Here is a 21811-nt window from a genome sequence, read left to right as displayed (position 1 = left end):
GTTTTCTGCAATTGGTCCTTGATATCGGTACATATAACACCGGTTTTGAAACAAATAAATAATACATAAATGAGTTCATCATGATCTAGTCTCTCGTCCCTATTAATTACACACTCTGGGATTGCTTCCAAATACACTGTCTGCTTGGCGTGTTGAACCTAAACGATTTCACAGTTCGTTACACGTGGACAGAGATTTTCAATCAGCCTGGCTCATTTACTAGTAGGGAATAATTAATTGTACGTGGAGAATTCACTTGTTTCACAGGACGGGTAACGGGGCAGGGGGAAAACTTTCTGAATACGACTGACCCTTTTCCTTATTGCGCGTTGACCAATAATAAATGGCTCGTTAATCAAGAAAACCAGTCTACCCCAGTAACAAAGGCTGAGATTAAATCGAGTTCCCTGTTTAATTAAATTAATTTACAATAATACAAGAACCTAACAGTGGTTTCCATTGGCGTGGGTTGTGACACGCTATGAGCGCTGGCCGCATGAAATCACTGTTACCGAAAGCCTTGAAACATTTTTTGATGCGACCGTTTTCCGCGATTCGCGCCTGTTCTGCGCCAAAATCCACGAAGATGGAAAACAGTCCTTACAATATCCGGACATCAAAGTGAAACACACGAAGGAGATTAAGTAACAGACTTCCGGTGTTTCTAGGAGCGCGAACGCAACTGCGCCCCCTGTTTAATTTTTTAACTTAATTCTAAGGTATGAAATATTGCGTTCATAGTCTGGACAAATCGCACTTCCCTTTCTTTTATTACTCATCACTTATCACTTCTATTATTTCATCTTTTTCCCCCCATTTTTTGTAACAACTATTTTCATGATTTTCTGCATCCAATCCATAACGATAAAACAGTTACCTGATCTAGTTTACTAAACGGATTCTGCAATTTTAAACTCGGCTGGATATAGCTGTAACAAACAGAGAAGTATGACATATCCCTGAACTTTCTACATGTACTTGTGTAAGAATCAAGGGCAGAAACCCTTCATTTGTGTGTGTTGAGAGAGAGAGAGAGAGAGAGAGAGAGAGAGAGAGAGAGAGAGAGAGAGAGAGAGAGAGAGAGAGAGAGAGAGAGAGAGAGAGAGAGAGTAAAGTAAAGTAAAGTTTGTTTTATTTAATGACACCACTAGATCACATTGATTTTTTTATCTTATCATCGGCTATTGGACGTCAAACATATGGTCATTCTGACACTGTTTTTTTTAGAAGAAACCCCTGTCGCCACATAGGCTACTTTTGTTACGACAGGCAGCAAGGGAGACAGACAGACAGACAGAATTTGTCTTATTACACCAGTCGATCCATTTCCCCAACCAGTGCCACACGACTTGTAAACCTAAGGCTGTGGTATGTGCTACCCTGTCTATTATGGACCCATGAATATAAAATACCCCTATTACCTAATGGAAAAATGACCCTATATTTGACATCATTAGCCAACGATTAATATGATCTAGTGGATTCATTAAACAAAATAAACTTTATAATTTTTATTTAATTGCATATCATCGTCCTCCAACAATCCTACATCCAGAAACTCGCAAATACCGATTATATATTCATCATGTACTTCCAGCAGCAGATGCCTCAATTCTGGTGTTAATTTGATCGACTTGATCCAGTCTCATCGAGAATGATGCTCAATCTAAATTATGATGAGTAATGCACTCTTTTTTATCTGCTGCCAATATTCCGCCAACTGCGGGCCGAAGGCAATACGGAATTTGAGCGAGTGTATTAATGAAACAGTCTGTATTGCAATGGTTGGTTAAATCTGATACAAATTACTCAAAGCCCTAGATACATAATCAGGGAGGGGTGTGCTAGCCTTTCCAACTCTCTTTGGCTCCGAGTCTGAAATGGTACATTTACGAACAATAGCTGACCGTAGTTTATAATGTATATTCCGTCATCATCATCATCATCATCATCATCACCATCATCATCACCATCATCATCACCACCACCACCATCACCACCATCATCGTCATCATCTTCATCATCGTGCTCATCATCATTTGTTTCTTCTTCTACTTCTACAACTACTACTACTACTACTACTACTACTACTACTATCACTACTACAACTACTACTACTACTACTATTAGTAGTATTACTACTACTACTACTACTACTACTACTACTACTACTACTACTACTACTACTACTACCACCCCCACTACTACTACAGCAGCTGCTGCTTTTTTCTTTTTGGTTTTTGTTTTGTTTATTTGTTTGTTTGTTTTGTTTTGTTTTTCTGCTTCTTCTTCTTCATCTTCTTCTTCCTCTTCTCAATAACCCTAGTGTGGTATCATATATTTGCACTGTTGTAAGGACATTATTTCACATCGGATACCCCTTCTTTATTCATATCTTGCTGATCATCTTTCAAACATTTACCAAGTAATAACTCATCCCGTACTTTGTTTTCCAGCGCACGCATTACGCGCGCAATATGTTCTTAAGTCAATATGATACCGATAGCTAATGATTTTCGTTTGTTTTCCAACAATCTCGGAGAACATCAAATGGATATCCCCCAGACAGGATGCTACATCATAAAAGCACAATCGCCCCTAACGATGGAAATATTGGATGAAGTCTTGTTAAGCTTTATGGGTTTATTGGGTTTGGTACTAAACAATTTCATCACCATTCAGACCATGCGTTGAATTGGAATGCGGTATTGCTTGGAACGACTCGGCCGTCTCGGGTATGATGTTCCTCGCTTTAATTGTCTCCCCCATTTGTCTTGTGGGAAGAAATATTGGCGAATAAACATCAGAGACAAGTCAGCCAACTAATGACGGGATATGATATTACCGGTTTATTTGACAGAGACATAATATACTGGCGGTGCCAGCAGTTTGCGGGTAATGATTTATGAACACCATCGCTCCGGGCCGTGTCGTAAAGAATGGCGTCCTTTGCTAGTAACACTGATCCGAATATCCTCCATCGATATTCGGGGTGATATCGTCGCTGATCTTTTATTTATTTCCACGTTTGATTGATATAATGTTTATTAGCAAGTGGACAAAGGCCAGAGTTTCGGCATTGTCGACTTGGATTTCTTGAGACTTCTCAAGTGTTGGAACATTTTACTTACTTGATTATATGAAATCAATCACTGCCTGTAGTGTAGATTTTAATATTTTTTTTAATGAGTATAAAAGGCTATGGACAGAACTGTGAAAGTGATTGAATAGCAGGTTAACACAGAGTTGTACAGGGCCATGCTAAACTGAAGGGTGGGTCAAGGTTGTTGCTGTTCACAAAATTACAAAACGTGTCTATTTATAGTCCGTCCCATTATTCTACGTAGGTGTTTTGGTAAATAATTTCAGTTTTTGTTTGACGTAAGAAGAAAAATAAAAAGTGTTTTGGAAATAACAAAAAAAAAACCCAACCCAAACAAACAAACACCAAAAACAATTGTTTGCAATTTACAAATCAATCGGCTCAGAAATAAATAACTTGTAGTAAATTACATAGCATAAGAAGAAGGCATTCTCATTTTGTCTGCCTGTAGAAAGTCATGTATTATTCTGTCCTGGCTCATTTGACCATACGGAAAGAAAGAAAGACATGTTTTATTTAACGACGCACTCGACACATTTTATTTACGGTTATATGGTTAATGACCACACATATACTGAGAAGAAACCCGCTGTCGCCACTTCATGGGCTACTCCGATTAGCAGCAAGGGATCTTTTATATGCACCATCCCACAGACAGGGTGGTACATACAACGGCCTTTGGTATACCAGTCGTGGTGCACTGGCTGGAACGAGAAATAGCCCAATGGGCCCACCGACGGGGATCGATCCCACATCGACCGCGCATCGAGCGAACGCTGTACCACTGGGCTACGTCCCGCCCCATGACCATACTGATGCAAATAGTATGTTCGTTAAACGTTCCCGTACAGACTCCTTTTTTCTTCTGGATTTTCCCAAACTGTTTTTGTACAGAAATTCTAATATTTGCTAAAACATTGAGGGTGTCAATCACCATGACCCCCCCCCCCCCCCCCCCCTCCTCCCCTTCCCCAGTCTCGCACGCTTATGGGTCCCGTCTCTATGAACACAGCAGTATTATCACTTGGAATTCGTAGTGAAAATACACAGCTTAAACATGGTTTCAACATAAATCCATAGATATACAATGTAGATTTTAGACATGTTGTCCCAATTACGATGGCCAAAGTCATGTTCTTACAGTACATGAAGCAATTAGTTGATTTTGTTAAACGGGAATTGGTGATTGCAAATGACAACATGAGATCCGCTGTGTTTGCAAAAAGTTTATTTACTTCAATAAAGTCATCACGAAGTTAGGATCGTCACGTTTTTTATTCTTTCTCAGCTAGAATGCCAAAGACCATGGTATGTGCGCCCCTGTCTATGAGAAAACACACATAAATCACCCCTCCTTTATTCGGTAGACGTAGCCAATGTTTAACACCCCACACCCCCCCCCCCCCCCCCCCCCCCCACGCATAGATACACTATCTATACTATGTAAAAATAATATGTACAAATTTGTGTTAACATTTTCCAAGGTAATGAACTCTTTCACTCGTCTGATTTTTATGCCCTACTTGAACTGACAAATATTTATCGAATAAATCCTCAAACTGGTGATGGTCACGAAACAAATGTAGTTCAATTTACCTCAATTTAGACCTGACAGATCCCTTGGTACTCACGATGTCACCGTTATTTTACGTCTTTGTGCGTCGTCTTTTGCTCGGATCGTAGGAATCTAATTTAGCGTCGTTAAGACGGGACGAAAACCCTGCCCGTGGGAGGTGTAATTATTACAAGAGGTTAACGATTTTCAATTTTCCTTGCTTCAACAATTGGATCATGCACCTTCTTTTGAAAACTAGCGTGTACTTATATTCCAAATGTTGCAGAAACTAACCTTTTTTGTTTTATTTTGTTTTTGTTTTTGGCGCTTGTGTTTCGGATTAGTTTAGTTTTTCTTGAAAACTGCTCTTTTAGCTTTTCAGCGAGAATCTCTTTAAAAAAGATCACAAAAAGACATTTTTGTTTAAAGACTACTCATCCTATTTTAAAGTACAACTAGTATGGAATAAATGAATGACACCCAAGCACGAAAAATACATCGGCTGTTGAATGTCAAACTATGGTCATTGCAAAGACTAGTATGGTGTCTAATATGGTTAAGGCAGTATGGCTTGTATTTTCTTAAAGGAACATACCCTAGTTTCAACCTGTGAAAATTAACACTAAGTTTTGCTAATCTACAAACCTGTAACACATTTGGATAACGTTACAACTGAGTAAAACATGAGTCTGTGACTTTGAAATGGTGAAATACCCTCTAAACATAGATTACAACTCGACTGTTACTTCTCAGACGCACGTGCGTTTTTGCTTTTTGTTTTTAATATGAGAAATGCATTTTGTGATATTAAAAACACCAGGATGACCCAAAAACACTTCGAATGTACGGAAATTGATAATTTCAACCATAAAATCTAAGTAAAGTATGATTTCAGTTATCAAAAACTGCTATAATAGTCAAAAATATGTCTTAGTGTTTAAAAAAACTAGGGTATGTCCCTTTAAAGAAGAAACCCGTTGCCAAAAAGCAAATTATCTCCTGAATATAAGCAAGAAAAGTTTATTATGAAGCCCCTCACTATAGCCAATGCACCACGACTGGTATATCAAAGACCGCGGTATGTGCTATTCTATCTGTGGGATGGTGCATATAAAATATCCCTTGTTACTAAATTGACAAAATGGAGACTATGTATCCAACTTATCAAATGTTTGATATTCAATATCCTATGATTAATAAATCGATGTGGTCTAAACAAAACAAACTGTTTGTTAGTGTTGTTAGCTCCGTACACAGTGGTGTGATATGTTGTGTAACGGAACAGCTGAACACTTGACTGAGTCCCAGAAATTAAAAACAATAATAATAAAAATTAAAATTAACCCGGAGAAGAGCCTTAATTAATATATCACGATCTGGCAGCTAACAGCAACACACAAACAAATATAAATATTAACACACTTTATTATTTACACTCCATGCAACATTTCTACACCTATCCACATATCTTACATGTACACAGTGTTAGTCCTTTCATACACTTCCAAACACACTGAACAAATATACTAAAAGGCAAAAGTTATTGTCACATGTATTGTTTGGAGTAATAAATTTGTGAATGGATTTATGGATGTAAACCAGAGAAAATGTGCATGAAACAGCTCGAAGAAATGCAACCAAGCGGTTGTTGTGCAAGAAATATGGAATATTCGGGAGAAATCCTGTCCATTGTTCACCATAAAAAGGCATTCAGTCGCAAATCATTGCCACTCTGTGCAGCCTTCAGAAGTCCAGAAGTCAGAAAAACACCATTAGTGAACTATTTGTTGCAATTTCGTCATGTCACGTCTCAGTGAAAATGACAGATTGCGAGTCATAGGGATGCTTGAATCTGGGACCTCGCAGCGTGACGTCGCACGCCAATTCAACGTCCACAGAAACACCATACGGCACTTATGGCAACGATATCAACAAAACAACCAGGCCAGGGACCGTCCCCGTAGCGGCCGACCACCCGTGACAACCCCTCACCAAGACACATGTATCCTAACCACGCATCTGTAAAACAGGCATTCCCAGGAACTTTCTCCAGCGTTTTGTGGCCTCAGTGAGACGACGGTGCCTGGCCTGTATCATTGCTCAAGGTGGACACACTCACTACTGACCGTGTGAACTTCGCTCTGGACCCCCTCTAGTGATGTGACTCGTTTGCATATGAAGATGCGCCCTTTTCATGGATTATCGCTCGTTTCCATACCTTCGTACATTTTTCTTTCTATATTATAACGTTTCATACACGGCAGTAAAAACTTATCATCAATTATATTTGTCTTTTGTGTGTCACAATAACTTTTGCCTTTTAGTATATACACATGTATATATATATATATAACAGTTCAGAACCCCGTTCCACGAAGTGATCTTAGCGCTAAGATCACCTTAAGTTCATCAGATAGTTATGCACTTAAAGCGATTTTAGCGCTAAGATCGCTTCGTGGAACTAGTCTCAGGTCATCTAACATCTAATAGTCCACAACTGCTAACCCAATACAAAAACACAAATGGCAAGGCATTTTAATTTTAAAAATGAACAAAAACATTTATTTCAATTAATAATATAATACATTATTAAAAACCCCCACCCCAAAACAGCCTATCATTAAACAATTTCAACGTTCACTTGACGGTGTCATCCGAAACAGTGGTGTGGCTGAGGTCGTCATCTATCATGGTGATGAAGTTGTCCACTACGTCGTACAGATCATGGTTGTCATCCAATGCGACGACAACAGGGTTACGATTATCATCCAATACGCCGATGATAGGGTTTCCATCTGCTACGACGACGATGTGTTAAAGTTGTCATATAGCACAACGACGATGAAGTGTCGTCCCAACACGACGACAATAACCTGTTCTTCAGTCGTCTGCCACGACGAGCGACGTCAATTCACTCCAATGACGTTCACAACGGCAAATGAACCATGGTATCTTAGGCCTCCAACTGTCTGGTCACATTAAACTTAAATATTCTGACCCTCTGTCGTGTCTTCTACATCATACACGGTCAGTGCCTTTTACACCCCTGTATATCTTGCATCCGGTTTTATACCTTAGTGAGATACAACCTTGGATGTTGTTCTAATTTCAACTAACTAACTAACTAACTAACTAACTAACTGACTGACTGACTGATTAACTAACCAACTAACCAACTAACTAAATAGATAAATAAATTAATAAATAAATATGTAAATAAATATGTAAATAAATAAATAAAAGTATATAAACCACCAAATATAAGTGTGTATACCGATGACTTAAATATGTTATCTTGCCTGATATGTCATCATTGACTGAACCTTGTAGCGTATTAAGCCAACACATCACTTCAAAAGTTCCCTGTAATTTGTATTGCAATCCCAGGAGTGCAACACGTACAGTAATACAATTTCACTTGTCTGCTTTTCGGATTCATGGCCACACCAACATGACGTTATGTGTACACGTACCAAGGTCAGTGGGGAGGTTGTCTCTTTAATGGAACATCCGCTGGCCAACGTCATTGGGGAGGTTGTCTGTTTAACAGAACATCCGCTTGGATTAAAGGAAGGAAGGAAATGTTTTATTTAACGACACACTCAACACATTTTACATATGGTTATATATGGCATCGGACATATGGTTAAGGACCACACATATATTGATAGAGGAAACCCGCTGTCGCCAGTCATGGGCTACTCTTTTCGATTAAAAGCAAGGGATCTTTTATATCCACCATCTCACAGACAGGATAGCACATACCACGGCCTTTGATGTACCAGTCGTGGTGCACTGGCTGGAACGAGAAATAGCCCATTGGGCCCGCTTGGATGGAAGTATTCACGTTTGTCCATAACATCAAAAAGTAAAGCGTTTCTCATTGATTTATTAATCATCGACTATTGGATGTCAAATATTTGGTAATTTTCTACTCGTAGTTTTTCTTTAGGAAACCCACTAGCATTCCATTAGCAGCAAGATATGTTTTGTATTCACATTCCAACAGATATGACAGTTGTGATATGCCAGTCGTGGTGCACAAGTTGGGACGGGAGAAATCCCAATCAGAGAATGGGTCCACTTAGGTGGTTCGATATTGTTCACAACCCGTCAATTATAAAAATGGCGAAATGTTTGCACATACTTGCCCGTGTGTTTCGGATAATGCCACGCTAATTTGTAATAAGACTTAAAGAATTATCCTGCCAATTTATCAAAATCCACGTGGATTGTCGTTTATAGATTTATTCTGTTACCGATTTTCTCCGCCGAAAACATTGCTTAATATAATTTTGAATACCATCGTATACCTTCGTATAGGTGCATTATACGCAAATAAGAGACCCCTTGCTGTTAATCGGAAAGAGTAGCCCATGTAGTGGCGACAGCAGGTTTCCTCTCAAAATCTGTGTGGTCCTTAATCATATGTCTGACGACATATAACCGTAAATAAAATGTGTTGAGTGAGTCGTTAAATAAAACATTTCTTTCTTTCGTGTATCATCGTATGATTAGCTAGATCTTCGCATAACTTCATATAAATTTCTCGTATAAATTCATACGACCTGTACTTTGTACAGCGTCGTTTATTTTCGTATAACTTCGTAACGTGTTATTATAGGGACGTTGCAAAAGAAATATATGTTGCGAGCGCTGGGTAAAGCTTGATGGCGGTCTATGCAAAACTGTCGACAGCCAAGAGCTGTTTCGGGTGTGTGGCATGTTATTATTTATCCTGAATAACAAAAGAAACGCAAATATAAATTTAGTTTCTTTCAACGTCTTTAAATCTGTTCAGTTAGAATCTCATTAGAGTTTGTGTCTATTAAACTTAGCAGGTTGTACTATACCAAATAAAATCCCATAGGCGACCATGTCAACGTCTGTGATTAAAACACTATATGCAATATATCAACCAAACTATGACCCATATATATCAGTACTATAACCCCTACCTCAAAGTATTAACTGAAGAAAATGGTACTTCCATGGCTCATTTTCAGTATAACCAGATGTTTTTACAACACCCTTTGTTTTGCACAGAATTTGAGTACTTTTGTTTACAGGTATCCCATACATGTTTCAAGCACAGTGATACTAGATGAAATAAAAGTGCATACAGTTTTTGCCCAGATGAAACTATTTTTTCTACGACCAACACAGTCACATTTACCACCAACCACAGGACTCGTGGTGATTTTAAATTTCTCTATCAAAAGTTCGTGCACTTCGAACTTTGACCCAGCCGGAAGTTATTTGGTTTAATACAACCATCAATGCTTTGTGAGAATCCTGTCTGTGGGATTATTTGTATAAAGTAAAGTTTGTTTTGTTTAACGACACCATTAGAGCACATTGATTTATTAATCATCGGTTATTGGATGTCAAACATTTGGTAATTTTGATCTATAGGTTTAGAGAGGAAACCCGCTGTATTTGTTTCCATTAGTAGCAAGTGATCTTTTATATGCACCATCCCACAGGCAGGATAGCACATACACGGCCTTTGATATACCCGTTGTAGTGCACTGGTTGGAACGAGAAATAGCCAAATCCAAGGCCGACCGCGCATCAAGCGAGCGCTTTACCACTGGGCTACGTTCCGCACCTTGTTCCTATAAAAGATCCCTGCCTACAAACAGAAACATGCAACAGGTTTCCTCTCTAAACCTATATGTAAAAAAATACATAATGTTTGACATCCATTAGCCGATCATAAATAAATCAATGTGCTCTAGTGGTGTCGTTAAACAAAACACACTTTTTTCTTTTATTATACACTATATATACACGTAACTGATATTTTCCAGGTGACAACGACGGTTTCTATGATACAGCCACGCCCACGGAAAAACAGCTGATTAAACATCTACTGATGCGATATGAGCGACACGGTCTCAGTGGTCGTCCCGTCGTGCACTACGCCGACAACATCACCGTGTACTTCAGACTGTCCCTCATCCAGGTGCTCGACGTCGACGAGAAAAACCAGGTCCTTAAGACCAACATTTGGTACCACTACGTGAGTAGTTCATATGGTATCTTAAATCAGGTCCTCAGTACCAACATTTGGTACCACTACGTGAGTAGTTCATATGTCATCTTAAATCAGGTCCTCAGTACCAACATTTGGTACCACTACGTGAGTAGTTCATATGTCATCTTAAATCAGGTCCTCAGTACCAACATTTGGTACCACTACGTGAGTAGTTCATATGTCATCTTAAATCAGGTCCTCAATACCAACATTTGGTACCACTACGTGAGTAGTTCATATGGTATCTTAAATCAGGTCCTCAATACCAACATTTGGTACCACTACGTGAGTAGTTCATATGTTATCTTAAATCAGGTCCTCAGTACCAACATTTGGTACCACTACGTGAGTAGTTCATATGGTATCTTAAATCAGGTCCTCAGTACCAACATTTGGTACCACTACGTGAGTAGTTCATATGGTATCTTAAATCAGGTCCTCAATACCAACATTTGGTACCACTACGTGAGTAGTTCATATGTTATCTTAAATCAGGTCCTCAATACCAACATTTGGTACCACTACATGAGTAGTTCATATGCCATCTTAAACCAGGTCCAGGGGACATGTGTTGCTTTAGCAGTACTCTCAGAATGCTTGTTGTATTTGATATCACTGATTGGGTAAGTTATATATTATAATACGTCCAATATCTGGGTATAATTAATAATTGGTACTACTAGATTTATAATTTGTTATTCCCATATACTGTTTGCAAATACCAATACCTGGCAATATGTTGTACTACTACATTACATATTCCATATAATCTATATTAACTATAGACAGTTAAAACATCTCTCTCTCTCTCTCTCTCTCTCTCTCTCTCTCTCTCTCTCTCTCTCTCTCTCTCTCTCTCTCTCTCTCTCTCTCTCTCTCTCTCTCTCTTTCTCTTCATATATGTTTATAGTTGTTGTATTTGTCTTGTTTACAGGTATGGACAGACAGTCTACTTCGATGGACTCCTGCAAAATATGGCAACATCACCAATGTACGGATCCCTTCAAAACAGATCTGGATACCCGATATAATGCTTTATAACTTGTAAGTTAGGAAAACATCGGTGGTTTTCAATTCCTTTTTATATTTTTAATTATTATCATCATCTGTTAGTTGATAGATTGATTGATTAATTGATTGCTGAATTGATTGATTGACTGACTGATTATTTCTTTATAGAACCAATCAATGTCTTATTTATTTATTTATTTATTTATGATTTATGGAAAAAATTAATGTCTTGTTTATTTTATTTTATTATTATTTTTTATATATTTATGGAAACAATTAATGTCTCTCTGGTCGACCACCCATGCAAACAAACTAACAAAAAGCAGCCTGAAACTGGAACACATTTATTTTTGTTTTATAAATTTACGTTCATGCAAAACGGTATGGTATGTATCTCTCACGATTCGGTATTGATACCATAAGAATTGAATATCTCAACAACATTAGTTTTGAAAAGCATCCGAAATATTCAAAGATGTTTTGATATTAATATATGTAACACACAGACTGATATACGCTGAACTCCATAGAATACGCACCAGTCAGATCTGTAGAGAAGAAAAGAAATAGTTAATAATACATTTAACTGACTTTGTATATCTTGATGCATTTTTGTAGGCAAAAGCACCCAACAAAAAACACAAAAACAAAACAACAGCAAAAAAAAAAAAAAAAAGCAAGGGCGAAAAAAATGGCTCTTTTGTATGATTCAAGATTGAAAATTCAAACTGGTTGAAATAGCACGAGACATGCCATTTCATACACAATAAAAAGAAACCCACAGCAACATCGGGAGATATACGAATCCAAGAAAATATAGCAAGGATTTAACACTGAATGAACTCCGAAACCTTAATATTTCATTTCTACTAAAAATGTCCTGTTCGTTTTCAAAACAAAAGCTATGTTTATGCCTTGAAAACTAAAATAACCAAATAAACAGCCATGGATGAACATAAAACACATTTGAACCATGTCAAAATTGTCATTTTTAAAAATCCAAATATTTCCTTTTTGTTTTAAATTTGAGTGCGAGTGCGAACATATTTAACATGCTCATATACCACTAGAGTTTCGAGCATGTCCGTCCCGGGGCCTGTCTTTGGATAGCCAGTGACTTGCTCTGGGACAGAAAAAAACAAAACAATTAAGGGGACAATTTTGAAATTTACATCCAAAAAATTAAATAGTGGGCCTTTAAAATTTTGATAATATAATTAATAAAGAAATTTGGTCGCTAGATTACATCGAGCGGTCAAAAAGAAATTAGATAGATAGACAACTAATTCAAGACGCCCATCCCGAGTCCGACCTCCGAAACGATCGGTGGCCTGACTTGGGATGGGGGTGGGGGTGGGGGGTGGGGGGTTGGGGTTGAAAATGGACAGAATTTTTAAAATAGCAATTAGTAAAAGAAATTAGTAGGATTTAAAAAAAAGAAAAAAAGTTACAAGCCAAAAATAAAATGAATTGACTGCTCGGCCGAATATTTATATAATTTGGAGCATTTTAGAAGGTCAGTCCAAAAATAAATAAAAGAGAGGATCGGACTATTTAATATATATATATTTTTTTATTTTTTTTTTAAAGAGGTAATTTCGACATAAAATTTGGAACGAAGGTCTAAATATTTAAAGTCCAATCTATATGTCCACGTGAGTGGCCTCGTTAAGGTCGTTAGGGTGCGGAGGTTGAGCCTACGGTGAGCTGAGCGGTGTCACACTCAGGGACGGGAGCAGATGACGACTTCGTAGCCGGCGCCGCAGATCGTCTTGACGATTCTATGAATGGTTTGGCTATCCATGTCTGTCATTAGAATCGCTTGGCGGTACGTCTTCTGGCGCCGGTGGGTCACGATGAGTCCCGTCTTGTTCTCTTGCAGCCCGAGTGTGCGGAGCTCATAGTGGCATCCGTCTGGTAGTGGTTTCCAGTCCTGATTGGAGAACCTGCCCCTCAGCTTCGTCGTATCTGTAGTGTCTCCCTGCACGAAGTCGTGGTACTGTGTCTTCAGTTTTTCCAGGGCTAAGTGCCAGTCGTCCTTGCGTGCAGGGGGGTTCGGCTGTCGGACTGGCTGGACTGTAGGAGATGACGCTTTCCTCTTTCCAGCCGCCCTCGCATCAACAACAGCAACATGCGACTCAACGGTAGCGGTCTGTATAGTCGACCGCTGCACCGGAGCAGGCATGGGAGTAGACTTCACGGGAGGCGGCGGCGACTGGGCCACGGCGGTGTTCAGCAAGTCGCTCGTTACGTCCGATATCGTTTCGGCCGGTGGCGTCTTCGTCCTCTTCGGCGGAGTCGTTGGGGGCGGCGTCGCAGAAGGGACCGTCGCTGGCGGTTGAGCCGCCCGCTTTGGTCCCCCTTGAGCCGCCCCTGGCACACGTTCCTTCTTCCTTCCTCCTCTTCTGCTCCTCTTCTTGGTATCCGCGTCCCCGTACACCAAAATCACGGTCTCCCGTGACCCGGTGTACGCAACGCGGAACTCCAATAACATTCCAAAGCTTGCCATAAGTCACCCGGGTGTGTGTGGTTAGGCAATGTTAACCATCTTTCTTTAGTTTGCTTAATAATACAGATCATTTGGAACAAATGTTCAAACGTATGGCTCAATATTTCAACAAACAGCACCACAATTAATCACGGAACATGTCAAACAGTGGTATATTGTTACACTGCTGACAAGTTAAAATTATAATAATAATAATAATTATTATTATTATTACCATTTAATTGTTTTGTGGTTAAATTATGATACGATATGCCTTTATTCAGACAGTATTGTGTAAATAGAACCTTGCAAGACGTTTAGTCTTAATATATATATCAGAGATGGGGCGATTACTTGACAAAAGTAATCAATTACGATTACGATTACTTTAAAATGTCACGATTACGATTACAAGATAATTGAAAGTAATCGATTACGATTGCGAACACATTGTCTAGCAATCATGATTACAATCATGATTACATTTCCACAAATCTACACAAATAATGAAATGATGTTACCACCATGAAGTTATGCGCTTTATTTTACAACCATACCGATTTTATTCATTGAAAGACATAATGGATAACTTTGGATTATTTATTAAATTAGTTCAAACATTTATAAACGTATGTATACTGCAAGGAGGGAATCAGTTTCCAAAACCAGATTTATTATTCTTAAATTTGGATTATCGACGAAAAGGTACCCATAACCATAGGTATAATTATTGTATCAATGCATAACATATATATTTTGTTATATTATTGAAATAAGCCATAATTAGTAATTGCAAAATGTCTGATCACTATTACTTTTTTTTTTTTTTTATTGTTTGTAGAACGTATACCATTTAGTACCATCCACAAATTAAAATAAATTATTATTTAAAAAAAATCTATATATGACGAAATAAAGAACGAAAGAAAAGAACAAACAAGTAAACAAATTATTAAATTGATATCTGCATACATATACATGTGCACAAGTTGCTCATTGCATTTAATTGTTGGCATTCTAAAAATGACTATTATTAATGAATCGATTTGCAGTCATGCTTGCTTTGTGCCATATTATAAGGATCCAATTGTATCGGTGAACATTACAAGTATCTTGATCTAGGTGTGTTTATTTTGGTATCATTAGAAGCGCCGCGTTTCGTAGAACATCTATTAAAATCAGCTTTCGGGAATATTTATCAGACGTATTAATATTTTAAAGCTACTTTAAAGGAAAATAAACCAAGGTTTATCGTGATAGACTACTTTCAACGGGTGTTTGCTTAATTAGTTACGTTATTTGTGGTTGTGTCTGCGACAGGGTGAGCATGACTGCCCATAGAATCAAGCTTGATACGACTGGCTGGCTACCCGTCTGCAGTCGTTTCCACTAACAAAAGCAAAGAAAGTTTGCCACGGTACCATTGGTGGACTTTCACACCTGTGACAACACGAGATATTGTCAAGCGTTTCTTAGTTGAATTCAGACTCGCGATAACGCTGTATATGCATTCAGAGGAACGCAAGTGTTTTATTATTAAACAAAACATATATATTATTCATTGTTTTACGGCAATGAATTAGGACACAAAACTGGGGCATGATGCAGCGCCCTTTTATATATTGCTAGCTAGATCACTGTATTCATTCAAGTGGTTTTATAGTAAACGTAAACACGATAGATACCATTATGTGAATGTATGTCTTCATCCCCTGGGTAACATTCGTTTGATAATCCAGACGTTATGATCCCCTGTTTCTCAAGGTAAATAATAGTGCTACTATGAGCGTAGTAGACAATGGGAGATCAGTTCTACTGACTGACCAGTACTGCCTTTAACTACAGGCACTGTTACTGGAGTTGATGCTAAACACATCTAAGTTTAGTAAATAATTATGAGTAATAATGAAAGTAATCGCTGATTACGATTACATTACCAATGTAATCGATTACGATTTCGATTACATGACATTCTCAAACAATGTAATCGATTACGATTACTGATTACGATTACCCCATCTCTGATATATTAGGTAAAGTTTCATAATATTTGCATACTCATAAATGAAAACATCACTCGTATTAAAAACAAACCTCTGAACAGTTATACTCAATTACATCCTATACAGATCTCCCAATCACACAGCAAACAAAAATATCATTAAATTTCGTCTAACAGGCATCTTATAACATGGACCAACATTACGTATAAAAACAAAACTACATATATGTGGTTTTCTGATTTCTGTATTCCACGAGTGTACTTCATGCAGGAAACCCCGATGCCGCAGAAAACCACATATATGTAGTTTTGTATTTATTACATACCCTAAATTGGATTTGTTTTCAAAATAATAATTTAGAAATTGTAACACTGCTAGCTAATGACGGGAATTTCTGTAATTTACACAACTAGGTCAGCTGTGTTACTACGCGGACCGAAGAGCCACCAATTATTACACATACTTAGTGACATATAGTTATATTTAAACAATAAACAGAAATAAGAAAGAACGAGTGAAAAGTTACCTACAATTTTAATGATATTGTTTGAAATGCCTTTTAAAGACAATGTAATAGCTAAAATTCACGAACAATATAATATTTAATTTGCTCGTAATACGTCAGAAAACCTTCAGCGTGCCAGTTTTATCAACGAAGAAAAATGTCAAGAATTGTTCACTCGTTGTCTGAGTCATCATCGGTGTGTTTTCTTGTATTGATGTTCATGGAATTATTCGTTGCTGAAAAGTTTAAGTTTATATTAAATGTGCCTCCATAAATCATCGCTCCACTGAATAATCCGGTTGACAGTTCATTCAAGTTTTCTACGTAAGGAGACAGCATTGTTGCTAAAGTCGACGACAGTCACTTTTCGCACCCTTGTTTTGGCTTCGTACACAATAAATATAGCATATCTTACCGTAATTTCACTAGAAATCCATATTTCGTAATAGGTGCAATTTTTTAATCACAAGATTTTGTTCAAAGACATCCAGGTGCATTAGTAATGTTAAGACATTTTTTAATTCAATAGCAATTTTACATTGGAATTTTTTCAAAAAGGAAACGTCATGTACCCAGTTTATGGTTATTTTAAGGAAATGCTAAGTGACGTCATTGGAATACTGACGTCATTTAAATTCAAAATTAGCTGTATTATTACAATGCTGTGCCACATTAAAATAAAAACTAGTCTACTAACCTTGACCCCTGTCAAATTCCTATAACAAGCAGACAACGCTGTTTACAGGTCGGTACTTTTTTTTATTTTTCATAATTCTGGACAAAATATTAATTTGAAGTTTTGAAAGATGAAAGAAATAAAACGTACCTTTTGTCAAATATATCATATCACAAAATTACGGTTGGAGATGTTTTATTTATTGAAAAAGAATAAGAATTGTGTACGATGTAACGAAGCCAAAACAAGGGTCCAAAAAGTGACTGTCGTCGACCTTAACTATCGTGGATTAAACGCTCGTTGGTTAGTTGTGTTCCCGTTTCAAGTTTTGGTATCGCGCTCATTAAATTGTAAATATTTGTCACCGTTTTCGTCTGTTTTTAGTCCAAATTTTCCACAAAATAACATTTCAAACAAACCAAGCACCAACTTTGTTTACATATCGCGAAGGGCATTCCCGATAACCATGTGCTATAAATAGTAGCGTTGCATACGGTATAGTTCCGGCAGTTGAGTTGAATACGGAAAGTTGAATTCAATTATTGTATTCAGAGCTGTATTTATATAGTAAGATTTAATGGGGATGCAATAAAAACGATCTTCTTGATGAAGATGGAAATTTCTTTACATTTGAGAAATTAAAAAAAATATATATAACATAAACTCACACTTTTTAGAATATTCATCGCTTATAAACAGCATTAAGACATTTATAAATAAAGCAGACAATGTTAGAAATGGCCACTTTACATTGCTATGTAGATGCATTTGAAAAGCTTGTGGTTAAAATTTTATACCCAAAATGTCCACTCCGTTATTGTGTACAAAAGCACGTTATCGTTATGAAATCGCAAAACTCCCTAAAATAGTGTTTGCCTTTAAACTACAAAATGTAAGTAAACCACTCACAAATACATAAATTTCTTAAATTTCAATTTAAAATATTCAAATAAAACTACACTGCATACAACTTTAAGTTGCATTTTTTATTTTTCATTTTATTGTCTTTACCATTATATTATCTACAAAAAGGACCAAACATTCTAGGGGGGGGGGGGGGGGGGGGCTGGTCGCCCTAAATTTTGTGAGTTATAATTTTATTATTATTATTATTATTATTTTTTTTTTTTAACGATCCCTCTCCAAACCTCCCTCAAAGTTCCCTTGGCATTCCGCCTCATGTCACTGTCCCCCCACCCCACCCCACCCCCACCCCCCACCCAATGGATTTTCTGGATCCGCCACTGCAGATGGCAGTGTCACATCTAGGTCAAGCTTAGATCAACATGTTAAGTTCATAAATACTAGCTGGGTATCTTTATAGGCAAGTTATTTTTAATTCTTTAAAAAAACTTCTTTCAATGTTACACTTATTGTCTGTCTTTACCATTAGTTTAATAAAGTATCCTGGGAACATGAGAAACCCATCATTTATATTTTTTCATTCAGTAAATCTGTTTTTAAAAGACATTTGGATGATTGCATCACTGAAAATACCATGTCATGTGTCTTTACCATTATAATTTTATCTTTACGGTTATCCATGTTGAATAACGGAAAAAACAGATTTGAGATTTTGACACTTTTTCACAATCATCCAGTCTAGCATTATATCTTACATATGCCTGTAATAGTAACGATTATAGATACCGGTATTTCTATACATTTATATTATAAAAGTATTTACCATTATTAATTTGCTTTGTTATTAATAAATTAATGGTAAAGACAGTTGTTTACTAGCTATTATGCCTTACAATTAAGAATGAAACCAGAAGCACAAAAATATTTTTACATTTAATTTATTTTTGAAATTATACACCACTGCAAATATCTGCTTTAGATTTTACTATTAAAGACACAAAAAACAACATTAATTTTTATATATTTTTTAATTCTTTACCGTCATTTGCCCCTTTTTGTGAAAATAGCTCATGTCTTAATTCTGTGAAAGTCGTCCATATTTATTGTGTTTGAACCCTTGATTTGTAACCGTGTTTCGGCAATGTACAATGTATCAAAATGAGAATTATAATAAATTGTTTGTTAAAGTTAATCCAGGTTACAAACGAACACAATTATCATGATGTCGGCCGTTCTTATCGTATTGTGAGACATTTCCTGAGAACTTCTGATATTCACCCATTTGAAACAACTCTGCTATTTGATTTGTAGTCGTACTCACCCTTTGGCCGAGATATTCCGAGTGAATTTCTTTCAAACTACATTTTTTTCTGATTATTTCCCCAACTTTTTTGTTTTACTTGCTGACAAATAGTTTATTGTATATCATACATGGAAATTAAAAAAAAAAAAACCTTTAGGGAAAGAATCTCGGGCTAGTGAGAATATGTGGCGACAGCGGGTTTCCTCTAAAAAAAACAGTGTCAGAATGACCATGTGGTTGACGTCTAAGCCGATGATAAGATAAAAAATCAATGTGTTCTAGTGGCGTCATTAAATATAACAAACTTTATCGTACCGTCATACAATTTCGATCGACATAATATTATGTTTTCGATACTTTGTTTGTAACTGCATGTATCGCGAGATTATGCGAGATATTACGTCACTATCAGCCTGAACATAAACAACGAAGTGTCTTTTTCCTCACAATATTAAAAATGCTTCAAGTCAAGCTACCAACTTTATGTTTTAATTATAATACCATAAATACAATTTATGGAATGCTGGTTGGGTTACCTCTTATGTCATTCACAGCAAAGTTCTTTTCGGTAATTCTAGTGGGGGGCATGTTTACATGTGCATTTGCATTTACTACAAATAAAGGTGGTTTGGTGCAATTAGATTTTTTAAAATATATAGTTCTGTACCTCTGTCAAAGTACTTAAGGTGACAATCTGAATTTTGGTGTCGTTGATACGTATAAGAAGAGTATTAGACATTAGCCCATGACGAAAACATAATGTAAGTATGTTTTCAGTGAACACTGTCTATTGGTCTGAAGATTATTCAATATTGTTTTACAAGTTGCAAACAGTTTATGATTTTATTTTCAAATGAAGATTTTGATGTAAATTATTTCACGGAGTATAGACCCTTCACTGCCATAACAAGGACAAAAATAGACAGCCAATGAAACTATCGAAAACATATGACGTTTGTGAAAATATAGCGGAGACACCTGTGGGCAATTCCGTGGTCAAGTAAACCAATGGGTCATTTTCAGAAACTCATTCAAGTGAGACATGTTTGAAAGGTTATTATCTCTAGTATCAAATATTACATTAATCCTTTTTCAGTAGATGTGTTTTAGTCACTTATAATGCAACTAATGCATCAACCATGAATGCAGCAATATTTTACGAAAAATTCTATTAACACATTTATGAGCATATTTTTTTATACATAAGTGAGTAGAAATAAAAATCTTTATACAGAATTAATTCCAGACATGTCCTTTGTTAATTGACTTAATACATGTATATAAAAGACAAATTTATATTTCAAGTAGACTTTTATCCATAATATTTACATATGTTACTCGTGTGTACGTCCGACACCAAAATATATAAAAATGTAATCTCCACTTCTGCCAACTGGTTGTAAAATGTTACTAACTGAGATGCAATGTTAATTTTATATGGTTGATCAAAAATATAAAAACAATTACTGAATATGTAACAACTGCCATGCTACTGTGGTGCTGTCGGAGTGTACGTCCGACACCATAAAGCATGTTTATTTTTTCCAATTTTGAAGTAAAGTGTTGATATTTATGCAATGCCAGTATGATTTTAGGAGACATTTGTTATAACTAGAGCCAATTATGAATACCAGTATTAATATTTTATTCATATAAGTGGATTAAGAGAAATTTATCAAAGTGTGCAAAAGGCAGCTTCCCGCCAAAAGTGTTGATTATGGTTTTAAAAAGTAAAGATTATACTTTCAGCTAACTGTTCATCTCCATAACAAAATAACAAACCCAGTAGTTGCATTTACTGCCAGAATTATACAAACTGGAACATTTGTAGAGGATCACAACTAACATGGTAAATGTGACATCACATTTGAGGAAACCACTTTTACATTCGTTGGCAGCACTTTACTATTTTGAATTTTTCTAGTTAATTTTACAGAGATTATGTGTGGAATCAGTAAATATAAAGTTGCAAAAATATTAAAATACATCACTTGCACCTTGTTCAGATCCGTAGTCACTGGGGGCTGCCACAGCTACAGTTACCCCCATCTTATATGCCTTTAATTTTAGAATAATAATTTTTGTTTGTGGTGCTGTCATCTCATAGTCATACATGTAGCTAGTGGCAATTTTGCTTGTGTCACTTGTCATTTGTAGGTGTACACTAGTCACAAGGTGGCCACTTTGCCCCCAACCCCACCCCACCCCATGTAGTCATAGGTGTTACCTTGAATTTTTGAATAGTGTTCATCTTAATTTGCAC

General features: G+C 36.7%; 1 protein-coding gene across 1 annotated transcript in view; it reads left to right on the top strand.

Moving 5' to 3' along the window:
* The window catches only part of LOC121379868 (neuronal acetylcholine receptor subunit alpha-2-like), a 60408-nt gene that overhangs the window by 19732 nt on the left and 18865 nt on the right, over positions 1–21811 (top strand). Inside the window, exons 2-3 of the mRNA XM_041508528.1 lie at positions 10472–10683; positions 11633–11742. Of these exons, the coding sequence (XP_041364462.1) occupies positions 10472–10683; positions 11633–11742 (322 nt within the window). The remainder of the gene's footprint in view (positions 1–10471; positions 10684–11632; positions 11743–21811) is intronic.

The sequence above is a fragment of the Gigantopelta aegis genome, chromosome 8 (genome assembly GCF_016097555.1).
Source record: "Gigantopelta aegis isolate Gae_Host chromosome 8, Gae_host_genome, whole genome shotgun sequence".
Lineage (NCBI taxonomy): Eukaryota > Metazoa > Mollusca > Gastropoda > Neomphalida > Peltospiridae > Gigantopelta > Gigantopelta aegis.
The sequence above is the reverse complement of the archived record's forward strand: the minus strand, read 5'-3'. Positions and strand labels throughout refer to the sequence as shown.